Here is a 12173-nt window from a genome sequence, read left to right on the forward strand (position 1 = left end):
GTATTTCTATGATAATATAAAAAGGTCACGATTATCTAAAAAAAATGCCTCATTTCAAACATATACTTTATCTGATCATTAGATATTTCTATGCTTATAAATATAATAATTACCATACTCATTAATACTATAATTCTTTTGTTTTAATTGCGTTAATAATTTAAATTGTCTGTTTTCTGTTTTTTATTTCTTTATACTCAAAAGTGAATATATTTTTATCAAAATATTTTTTGTTCTAGTTTTCAGTAGATAAATATTAATTGAGCAATAACACTCTTTGCAATATAATAAACTAATATATAATGTTTATGGACAATTATTATGAACATAACAATTATTATCCAATGAAAACAGACATTACAAAAAATACTGTATGATAAAAGTTAACAATATCTGTTCACAACAACAAAGCTTTTTTATCACATTTTATGTATTCCTTTATCAGTTTTTGAGTTATCATTTAACTCTTTACCTGCAAAATATTTAAAACAAACTTAACCAATTTCCAATTTTGGAACTGTACATTGTCAATTTTTGGGGATAATGAGATGAAAATTTCAAGTAAGTCAGCCAACAGAATAGAGCCTACAGTCAGACTGCAAGAATGTGCAGGCTAGCCTGGCTCTATCCTGTTGACAAACTTTTGTTTCCAGCAGTTTATGGGTGAAATGTAGCTTTGTATTTATTTAATATAAATGTAATATCAAACACATGAGTTCTGAACACAGGTCAAGACTATACCAAATGGACCTACTCCAGAATTAAGAATATTTTTGGATTTTTCCCAGTTAATCTGTAGGTACAAACAAATTTTACAGTAACAACATTGAAAATAAGTGCAACAGGTGCACCGTGATGCTATAATGATAAAAGTTTTTTTGTATCAGGGTATTAGCTTGGAAAATCCCACATTTGCTGAGTTCCTGATAACATCTTTTAACCAAGCAATTATTTTAAATAATGTCATTCACATGTTATATTTCTAACTTTCCCAACTTAAGTTTCAATGTAGTAATTATCTTACATAATGTCTAACACATAATTTATTTCTTATCAAAGATCAAGACCATTCCACCAAATAACAAAAATGTGAAGAATAACACGGAGCCTGGGAGTTATACAGTGACACAGGAGTATGTTGGGGCAACACCGGAACAAATTCATGGCTTACAAAAGACATCAGACTTCTGCTTGCAGGTAAAAGATCAGTAATATATCATACTGATTCTAAGAGTGGAATGATCTACAATGGGCACATTTTCCATAAGTACATCAAATATTTTTCCATGAGAGTTTCCCATTTTCACAAAAAACAATAGAAATGCATCATTTGGATATTCTTTTAAAATATATGCCTCCCTAAAAGAAATTTAGGGGCATCTATGTCATATTGATACATTTCTAGTTTATATTTCTGTATTTTTAGGCAAACAATAATGGTGTTTCCATTTTAAACTATGTTTACATGTAATACATGATATCATTTACTTGGTGGTGTTGTGATTGTCAATGTTTGATTGTAATATTATTGTTTGTATTGTATATATTGTTTGTTTATGTCTATTTGCTGTATACCATACATTTAGTTCTGTTCTGTTCTGTTCTGATCAAAATAATTTTTTTTTTTTTTTATAGAGAATAGACCTCACATGTAAAAATACTCCAATTTATGGCAGTAATGTGAATGCACCGAAGAGTTACTACGAGACGTACAGTGGTGTTTCACAAAGTTGGGGAACTGCTGGCTTTACAAATGTGAAAGGATGTGCATGCCATGTTTTAGATACCTGTAAACAGGACGATCTCAACTGTAATTGTGATTCAGAAGGATCTATGAAGTAAGTGAACATGATATAATACAGTACAACCTCTAGATAGCAACACTCTAAAGGACACAAAGATTTTGGTTGCTGCTGAGGGTTGTCTGCTCTAGGGAGGTTAAGTTGTAAATGTTTACATTGTGAAGAAAAAAAGACTGTTGTTGCAAAGAGGTAATTGCTCTATATAGGGTGTCTCTCTGCAGAGGTTATACTGTACAATCTTATGATAATGTACATGTATAATACATGTATCTATAAATTCTGTATAGAATATCTAAATATTTTGAAACTGATTTCTATGATTCAGCCCTCTCCAGCTATTCATTATTCTTATTGGTCTCAATGCCTTTTTTGAGGGGTTTTGATTGGAAGTTGGGGGTGGGGCAGGTGGCTGAGGAGTTAATTAATCGGCAAACAATACCTCTATAAACAAAGTTAACAATATTAGTATTTGTGTCCTTGCCTTCTAGATTGATTTCATATAAACTGACTTACTTTACTACAAACTTGGTACTCTCAAATTTTGCTAATTTCACAGAAATTCAAAGTGCAAAAAGTACTTGAATATAGAAATCATTAGTTTAGTCTAAGCAGACGACACTTAACTGGACTGGGTCTTGTTTGATGTTTTCAGCTTGTCATTATTGGCACAATCTGTAAATCATTTTATATTCAGAATAGTTTTTTAAGTTGGAAAATTGATTATTCATTTTAGTGCCGACTTTGGGTTTGTAACAGAAGACCTTCCTATCACATTACTGGCATTTGGAGGGCAAGGAGATGATTCATATGCCATATATGATGTGTCTGATGTGAGATGTGCTCCTAAACCATTTGGTAAGTTTGGCTTCCATAACATTAACATGAAAACAAATACACTATATGTACAGTTATTGTAGACGTTAAGATTGGTATTGGTTTTTATGGCTTCAAATGTCTAAAAGTTAAAATTGTCTCTATAAAATTGGTATTTAACTCTAATAAACTGTAGTTTAAAAATATTTTAAAACTCTATCCAGACTTTAAATGGTAGCATTACAGCAACAGTTATTTCAAAATTCTCGGAATGTTCTTGCGATGTTGGCTTTTTATTTAAATGAACAATTTTAAACCAGTGGAACAGTTCTTGCAATGTCAGCCAATTGTATTTATAAAAATAAACTATGGCTACAAATATATTAAAACTCTGTAAATGTTCTAGCAATGTTTGCTTTTATTCAAATGAATTATTTTAAACCTCTGGAATGTTTCTTGCGATGTCAGCATTTATGTTACTAATATTAGAAATGTTCTTGCAATGTCAACTTATTTACAAATGATTTATTTCTACAAATATGTTAAAACTTATAAATGATTTTGTAAATCTGCCAGCCAATTATACAAATTGAACAATGGCTACAAATACATAAAACTCTAGGAATATTCTTGCAATGTCAACTTATTTACAAATGATCTACTTCTACAAATATGTTATAATTCTTCTAAAATGTTCTTACAACATATCAGCTATTTATACAAACAGACAATGGCTACAAATATTTTTCAAACTCTAGAATGAATGCTCTTGCAAATATTGATGAATATTTACAAATGCTCTTTTGCTAAAAGTAAATTTCCTTGAAATGTTAGCATTTTTACAAAACAATATGGCTTTAAATATTTTAGAATTTCAGAAAGATTCTTACATTGTCTTCATTTTTACAAATATTAATATAATTTAAAATCTAAAGAAATGTTTTGGCAGTCAGCATTTTTACAATGAACTATTATGGTACACATTTTTTAAAACTTCAGTACTTAGATTCACACTGCATGTATGTACTGTGTAGAACTGTTTTTACAGATATTTTAAAAATAGACATTTTCATTATTTAAGCTGTCTATTTTGTGTTAATATCCATGATACAATAGTGTAGATAAAGATATTATTATTATTATTATTATTATTATTATTATTATCATCATATTAAGTCTGAAAATCACATTTTAAAACATTCAAATCATTTATATAGTAAGCAAAATATTCACTAACAAAATGTTTATCTTTAATCCAAACAGATCTACCAATAGATTGCAATGATGCATTCAAACGTGGAGAGAAAAGGTCCGGGACATATATGATACGACCATCAACTAATGTTCCGCCATTTTTGGTCCATTGTGACATGGAATATCTTCCAAGTGGGGGTTAGTTTAATCACATTTCGCTTAAAAGTACAGTGATTTGATGCAGGTCCCTTTGTTTGACTTTTGTACATACCGTCACATTAGTGCAGTAACGGGTTAACTCCTTAATAATTTTTCAATACGAGTTATCCCATAGTCACTTCATTAGGGTGACGATACATACTTATTTTTTCAAGTTATAGTCATTATTGTTTCTTGTTTTGTTTTGCATATAAAATGATAATAATTATGTTGTACTTTAAATGATTCTGAAGATTTATATTTTAATAATCTCTCCCTATTCTTTTAGCATAAATATTACGTATTTTTTCAGGTGTAGCGGTGATAAAAACGGATGTAGAGGAAGGAACAACTATAGAGTATGGTGGCAATGTTAACGTAACATATTACGGCCCAACTTTTGAACAGATAGTGGAATTGGTTAGGGTCTCTAGTCACTGTTACCAGCCAGCCAAATATGAATGTACCCAAACCAAGGTGAGAAATTAGTGCAACATATTGTTATAAAAAGCAACAAAATAGATATTATCATAATATGGTAAACATGTATTTATCCAGTTAGAAAATTAAGAATGACTGACAAAAATTAACATATTTTTAAGAATTATAATTTCATTATTTAAAAATTGCTGATACCTGTATTATTATAGTTTCACAAAAAAGCAAGATACCAGTATAGGATTTTGGTATTTTATGTCTAGAGATAAAAAAATTGTAATGCAGATATAACAAAAAAACAAACCAAACAACAAAGTGCATTTAAGTGGCACATTAAAAATAGTGCCAACATTCAATAAAAAAATGTCCGATATATTTCATGACCTGTCAAAGATGGTCGTTGATGGAGGTTACTATTCAATGTACGGAGGTAAAAATCAAGCCGTGGAAAGAGACTATTTTGGTTTTGGCAGAGATCACATCGGTGGAGAATGTACTTGTGGTAGAGAAAACAGATGTGGTGGAAGTGAACCAAAGAATATACATTACAATTTAAAGAGGTAATGCTTTAATTAAAAGAAAGAACTATGCAAACATTCATTTTGTTCTGTGCTTGCAAATATAAAGACTTTATATTGAAATTGCTTATTCAAGAAAATATACAAAAGGTTATTGATAGAAGCTATTCTTTTCTTCATTATTTGTTCATCAGTTTCTATTTTTCCCATTTCCAAAGGTATTTAAGTTGCATTCTCAACTTGTTGGAAATCTTAGTTTTTATCACTATTATTTATTATTTTTATAAAGATATTCAGTTTTCAAACTTTTGAAATAATAAATAAAAAACTTTGTAAATCTATTTTTCCCTACCTATTACCGTATATATTGTTTTTACTGAGGAAGGATGATGATAACTAACGGATGTTACAACTATCACAAGTATTCATGAGGCCTATTAAATATCAGAATATAAAGAAATCAGTGTTATTATTGTTTTCCTTGTGACATTTCAAGGGTAATTCACATTCTTATTTTTATTATCAACTGAAAATATTTTGACAATATTTTATAAAATGATGTTAAGTGCTGTTTTCTAGTGCCATCGGTTCAAATAAAATGTAAAATTACTGATTATTTGCTTGTCGACAGAGCGTGTAACTGTGATGCTGCGGACAATGAATCAAGAGCAGACGCCGGAACATTTACAAAGAAGGATCATCTGCCAGTACAAAGAATGCACTTTGATAATCCAGGCACACCAAACCCTTCCGGGATACTATCTGTTGGCCCAGTTATGTGCGGGCAAGAACCATTTGGTACTTTAAATTATGTTTCATGTTAATTCGTTAAATTCTTTTCTTTTATGAAATGTCTTTCAGGTTATATAATTGTCACTATAGTTTTAAAATAACAACAGGCAATGTGAAGAAAATATATTTTCAAATAATCATGATAGATAATAGTTTGTGCACAGCTTTAATTTAAGCCTTGGTTTGTGCATAATTTCACTCTATTTTTTCTTACCGAACAAAAAAAAATGAAACTGTGTACCAGTACTGTATAAAAGGACATGATTTGATTTTTTGTAATTGTAAACTCAGCACCTTGCTATTTATGTTTATCAATAAATTTACATGTTTACTAAAACATGTGACGCTGACTGTCACTAATACAGAACATGGCGACTCGCAACTTTGTTTGCCCTTCATATTATTTCTGCTGATGGGACCAGAGATCAGGTTCGAGAGATCCTATGTAGAACAATATATATTATTTAGGAATTTGCAACAACTGGATGATGAGTTCGAGCTAAAAAAGGTATTCTAGCGTCATCCAAGTTCGAGCGAACAAAGTTTAACTGTATATATTTATTTTTATATGACTGTTATAATCATGCACATGTTCTGTTTTGATGTACATATTATATGTTTTTGTATTTGTTATATTTGACATATTCTTTTTCTGAAGATATTGACGAGTGTAAATTGGGTTTCCACGACTGTCACGAGCAAGCCAGATGTATTAACCTGGATAATACCCAGAATAATGTCGGCTTCAAATGTGAATGTAAAAAGGGCTGGGAAGGTATCGGTCGGGAGGGATGGGCAAATGGACGGAATTGCTTGAGTAAATAATTATTTAAAAATATTTTAGAAAATATTCTTTTAATGTACAATGCATATATTTTAGATTTTCTATGCGGATCAAACTAAAAGATAATTGCTGTATCTTGATACTTATTTTGCATTTTATAAACATATATCTCTTAAACCCTTTTTTTTAAATATAAATGAACTTTATTTTACATAAATATTAATGTTATAAACAAGCAACAATCTTATGTTGTCAGTCAAAGAATATTTTACTAGTAAACTGCTTTATATAAGATCCCTTGGATCGAGGTCTGTGGGTTTAAGCACTACATTGGTCATGACCATGTCCAGTACTAGTTAGTTCCAGGTAGCAAACTTGCAAGTAGTTCTTATAAGCGGATTTCAAGCTTTCTACACAGACAAGCTTAAATGAATAATGTTCAAACTTGATGAAATCTTTTTTTGTCTGATATAAATTTTGAAATATACATGTATATTGTATGTAATTCCGCCTCCGTGGTCGAGGGGTTAGAGTCGATGACTTCTAATCCAGTTACCTCTCTGGCGTGGGTTCGATCCCCGGGAGATGCTTTGGTAGTTTAGCGCGGAGGAAGGTAGTCTAGTACTGGTGTAACTGTCCAGGAACGATGGTTAGGAAACTACCCGCCTATATGACTGAAATACTGTTGAAAAAGGCGTAAAATGAAGCAAACAAACAAACAAACAAAAGTATGTAATTAGTATGAAGTGAATGATGATCGAGACTGATTTTGTTTGCAGACGACAATGAATGCGCCGAAGGAATGAATTCATGCCCACTTTACGCTGACTGTATTGACACCGATGGTTCATTTAACTGTGAATGCCAGGAAGGTTTCGTACCTAAAGGAAGTGCCAAACGAAAATGTATTGGTACGTACATAATTGTAATTAACTTTAGGTTGAAAGTAGTATCATTCTTTGCAAATTTGCTTCATTCTTTAATTAACAAAAGATAACATTGTTCTATGAATGACTTGTAATGGGACTTTCAGCTGTAACTATTTATTGTTTATATTGGTTCAGAACAAACATGAATATTATTTTTTAATTATATAATGTTGTTTGTTACAGACATTGATGAGTGTGCGTTGAACATACACAATTGTGATGTCAATGCGGACTGTATTAATAGACCAGGTACATTTGACTGTCGATGTAAAAAAAATTTCAGATGGAACGGAACCAATTGCACAGGTTTGTCAATACTTTATACAGTTAAATTACCTTAAATAATGGAATAGATCAAATTAAAGGGAATGCAGATATTTTAAAAAAGCATATTGCCAGCCTTGATTTGATTCTTTTAAAATGTTTCTTTTTGTCATATTCTTAGATCATGTAATTTAGATGTAAACATTTTACCCCCTTAGATCAACTAACCCACTTAGTTTAAAACACATAAGATAAAGTAATTTCATTAATTGATGCTGTGCATCAACTAACCCTTTTAAACAACCTAATGATGTAGCAGTTCTTGTTAGACAATTCCAGGTGTTATAATTATTTCATCTTCAGATAATACCCTGTTTTAATTATGAAAAAGTTTTTATACTGTCTACATGAAAACTGTGGCAAGCGTCCTTTAAGATTTTTCAACTTTGCTCTGTAGACAGATAGTTCTATTTAAGCTGTTAGTTACAGATCTAGAGGTAAATTTACACATTAATGATAGTGTATCAATTTAAATGTTAATATACAAACAAAATCAGTGAAAATGGTTTGATATAGTAAATATATGATATTAAATGATATAACATCATGTCACTTAAAGATAGAATAAGCTAATTAGTTCTATTAAATAACTAAATAACTTATAATCCAGCTATGGGAGAGTGTTCCGTATTTGGCGACCCACATTTTGCAACAATTGACGGATATTGGGGCAGCTATCAGGGTTTGTGCGAATATGTGTTGTCTCGAGATAATTGCGGAGGAGGAACTCCTACATTCCAGCTAACAGCCAAGTTCTATCAGAAGTATAAGACATCTTTCGATGCTTCTTGGATAAAATGGATAGCATTAACAATCAATGGTGATGTAAGTTGAATTGTTGAATTTACACATCTTTCATCTTTAACATTTTTTTATGCCCACAAGTATTTAGAGCTGGGGGGTGGGGGGTGCATATACATTTTTCCTTGTTGTTGTATAATAATAGCAGTTCTGTTGTCATTCTGTTCATCAGTAGACTGACAAAACAGCGGACTGTTGGAGCGATATACCAAAAATTAAATAGGCAGGCCATCTAACTGTAAACAGGACAAAAGAGAACGGTCAATGGCCCTCTATTAAACAAACAAAATAACAGAAGAAATGGCTCCTTATTCCATTTCGGTGGCACATTGCCAATTGTGTTGTATGGACATTTTTCTATTCTTTTTATAAAACAAATACAGCTTACTGATAAATGAAAAGAAACACGAAAAATCATTTGCTAGAGTTAATGACTGAATCCAAAATGATGATGTGAAAGCATATTTATTTACCAACAAAGAAAGGAGACATCAATGATATACAAGCAACTTTTCATGACCCTTATCTTGCATGAACCGAAATTAATTTTATCCTTTATCACAAGTATATACCCAGGCCAGATCAATTTTTGTATTTTGGTAATGATCGAAATCCCTTAGAAATTTAAATGGACTGTCCTAAATTTAAAGTAGGGGTAAATCGATTATACGAATCCAGTATGTAAATGGTTAATATTGTGTCTTCCTTATCAAAGTTGATTTCCGATGGGTCCGTTTCATGTTTTCAGAAAATTGAAGTTCTGCCTGGAAACGAGGTCCGGGTTAACGGCCTGACAGTCATCCCAACATTCCTGACACCGGAACTACAAATTATTAGCTATGGTGACCTTATCGTAAGTGCTTTATGTTTAATTTATCACATAAAGTTAACAATGGATTGATTTATTTACAGATTAATAATTCATTTGCATAATTGAAAGTGATAACCAGGGAACTTGTAATAGGAGTAACAAGTGTTCTTTTTCAATTGAGTCTGGTAGCCAATCACCCCATCATGCAAATGCTTTATAATTACAATTACAATTAAAACGATGCATTGAAGGATGCCTTTCCCTTTATGATTTATGATTATTTACCAGTCATAATTCAGAGTGGTAATAAAGGCCCTCACGGTTACACGTTTAAACGGATTCTTTTCGATTTTCATTTGTTAACGGTTACAATATGTTTTACCCTTTAATAGGAATGACCATATTGTCTAACAGTATCTTAATAATTGCCTGTTATAATGGATTTTATCTTTTCTAATTGGTTTATTCCAAAGTAAAAAAATGGAAAATGGGTGTTTACAACCCTCCACACAGTATCACCGTGCAATAATTGCTCGTGACATAATGCATTTTTGGTAAAGTTGATTTTCCTTTGATCTTTCAAATAGCGAAATTTGGATATAATGCAGAAAATGTGTGCCGACTCAATTGTAATGAGCCCTGAACATTATTTACTTGTACTTGTATTTAAAATAGAAAGTAAGTCATCTTTTGGCGACTCAAATACATGGTGTTGTACCTCCGTTTAAACAGTATCGTTTCGGTTCTTAGCAATTGTGAAAAATTGTAAATGTGGGAGCCTTAGTGGTAATTTTAGTTTACTTTTTGAAAAGAGCTTGAAATGATGGTTAGTAATAAAAAGAAAGACTTGTTTTACATTACCATATTATTGAATTATTTGTTAGAGAAAATACTTCCAAACATAAAAGTTTTTGTTGTATTGTATATCTTTAAATCTTTTAAAATTAGTATATGTGCAGTATAGGGATTGCTTTAAATACTATGTAGTTTAGAAAAAGAGTTTTCATCCTGTATTAAAATAAAAATGTAAGTTTATAATGTAATTTTAAATTGTACAGGAAATAAAATCACTAAGTCATGGAATTGAAGTGGTTTATGACATAGATGGTGCCGTCACGATATTAGTGCCAGGCAATTATGCCGGAAAAACTTGTGGAATTTGTGGCAATTATAATAATGACCCCAATGACGATCCAACAGTTGGGCCAGCATGTATCACCGAGGGGAATGTTGTAAGTAGAATTTTACAAAAAAATGAGCCGCACCATGACAAAACCAACAAAGTGCGTTTATAATTTATAATTTTTCATGAGCCAGATTATATAATATCTAGATCTATTATAATATATCATTAATTATATGTTTTATAGGGAAAAAGTCTCATTATTTCTATTTCTTATTTAACAGACAGGTAATGTTGCCGAATTTGTTGAATCCTGGGTAAATCCAGAAGCTGAAGATTGTTCAGCCAACTGTTCTGCTGAAGTAACTGATCCATGTGAGGGTGAAATGAAAGCCATGGCTGAAGTTCAGTGTAATAGGATTTATGGCAAACACAAACATTTCAAGGTACATGTATAACCAAACAGGAGTAATCAATTTATAACTTTTTTTATTGTGTGTAAATTTTACATGAAAAAATGATGAAAAATGACTCCGATATGATTTTAGTTATGAATGAGGTCAGCTGAACTTGTCAGATGTCTGACATTTTAATGTACCGGTATACACTGAGGCACCCCCAAAATACATTTTGTATGCACCTCCTCTCTTTAAAATGATTGTATTTTTAACAAAATTGCTGAACAATATGGATAGATCTCAATTTAAAGCATACAAATTCCATTCAACAAATTATAATGCAGGGGGCCAGGTTGATATAATTGTTAATGTTTTATTAGGATCACAATGAATCAATCTAGCAATATTCTAAACTGCAATTCAATTCAATGGGTTTTGTTTCTACTAGGAATGCCTTGATGCCATGGATGACACATTGAGAGAAAATTATCACAGCAGATGTATATATGACATGTGTCGTATAGAAGGAGATCTAGAACAAGGTGTGTTAGTTTTTGTTTAATTTGTACTTAATGGTCATTTTGATAGTTGTGAAAGAGTATTTTTGACTCCAAGATAATTTTGAGAGTTTTTAGACTTTAAGATAGGTTTGAGAGGTATTGAACTCCAAGCTGGTTTTGAAAATTTTTGGACTCTAAGATAATTTTGAGAGCTAAATTTGGACTATAAAATAGTTTTGAATAAGCATTTTGGACTCCAAGATAATTTTCAGAGAATTTCGGACTCAAAGATAGTTTTGACTCAGCTTTTTGGACTCCAAGATAGTTTTCAATAGGCTTCAGAGAATTTTGAACTCCAAGACAGTTTTGAGAGATTTTGGACTTCAACATAATTAAGTTTTGAGAGCTTTTTAGACACCAAGATAGTTTCCAGAGATAGTTTTGAGAGAATTTTGGACTCCAAGATATTTGGGAGCATTTTGGACTCCAAGATATTTTAATGCATTTTTGCCACTAAGATAATGATAGGATAGATAGTTTTGAGAGAGTTTTGGTCTCCAAGATAGTTTTGAGAGCGCTTTGGACTCTTTATATAGATCATCTGAAGTTTTAACAGTGTTAAGCTGCCAAATGTTTGTTTAGAAAGCATAATAAGTAGTTTCACAGTCTAATGTAAATAGTAAGCATTATAAGGTCAGCCTCTGATCAATTTAATGTGAGATTAATTCTTGAAGTGTATAAAGCTTTA

General features: G+C 31.2%; 1 protein-coding gene across 1 annotated transcript in view; it reads left to right on the forward strand.

Annotated features, from left to right (window-relative positions):
• The window catches only part of LOC132718978 (uncharacterized), a 70215-nt gene that overhangs the window by 40739 nt on the left and 17303 nt on the right, over positions 1 to 12173 (forward strand). The window contains exons 29-43 of the mRNA XM_060702704.1: positions 1060 to 1197; positions 1636 to 1838; positions 2536 to 2657; positions 3879 to 4007; positions 4321 to 4484; positions 4839 to 5005; positions 5595 to 5761; positions 6414 to 6572; positions 7319 to 7450; positions 7652 to 7774; positions 8403 to 8617; positions 9342 to 9446; positions 10463 to 10636; positions 10812 to 10973; positions 11374 to 11467. Of these exons, the coding sequence (XP_060558687.1) occupies positions 1060 to 1197; positions 1636 to 1838; positions 2536 to 2657; positions 3879 to 4007; positions 4321 to 4484; positions 4839 to 5005; positions 5595 to 5761; positions 6414 to 6572; positions 7319 to 7450; positions 7652 to 7774; positions 8403 to 8617; positions 9342 to 9446; positions 10463 to 10636; positions 10812 to 10973; positions 11374 to 11467 (2254 nt within the window). The remainder of the gene's footprint in view (positions 1 to 1059; positions 1198 to 1635; positions 1839 to 2535; positions 2658 to 3878; positions 4008 to 4320; positions 4485 to 4838; positions 5006 to 5594; positions 5762 to 6413; positions 6573 to 7318; positions 7451 to 7651; positions 7775 to 8402; positions 8618 to 9341; positions 9447 to 10462; positions 10637 to 10811; positions 10974 to 11373; positions 11468 to 12173) is intronic.

Source organism: Ruditapes philippinarum, unplaced genomic scaffold, assembly GCF_026571515.1.
Source record: "Ruditapes philippinarum isolate M1 unplaced genomic scaffold, ASM2657151v2 ctg1578_1_1_1_1, whole genome shotgun sequence".
NCBI classification, from domain to species: Eukaryota; Metazoa; Mollusca; class Bivalvia; order Venerida; family Veneridae; genus Ruditapes; species Ruditapes philippinarum.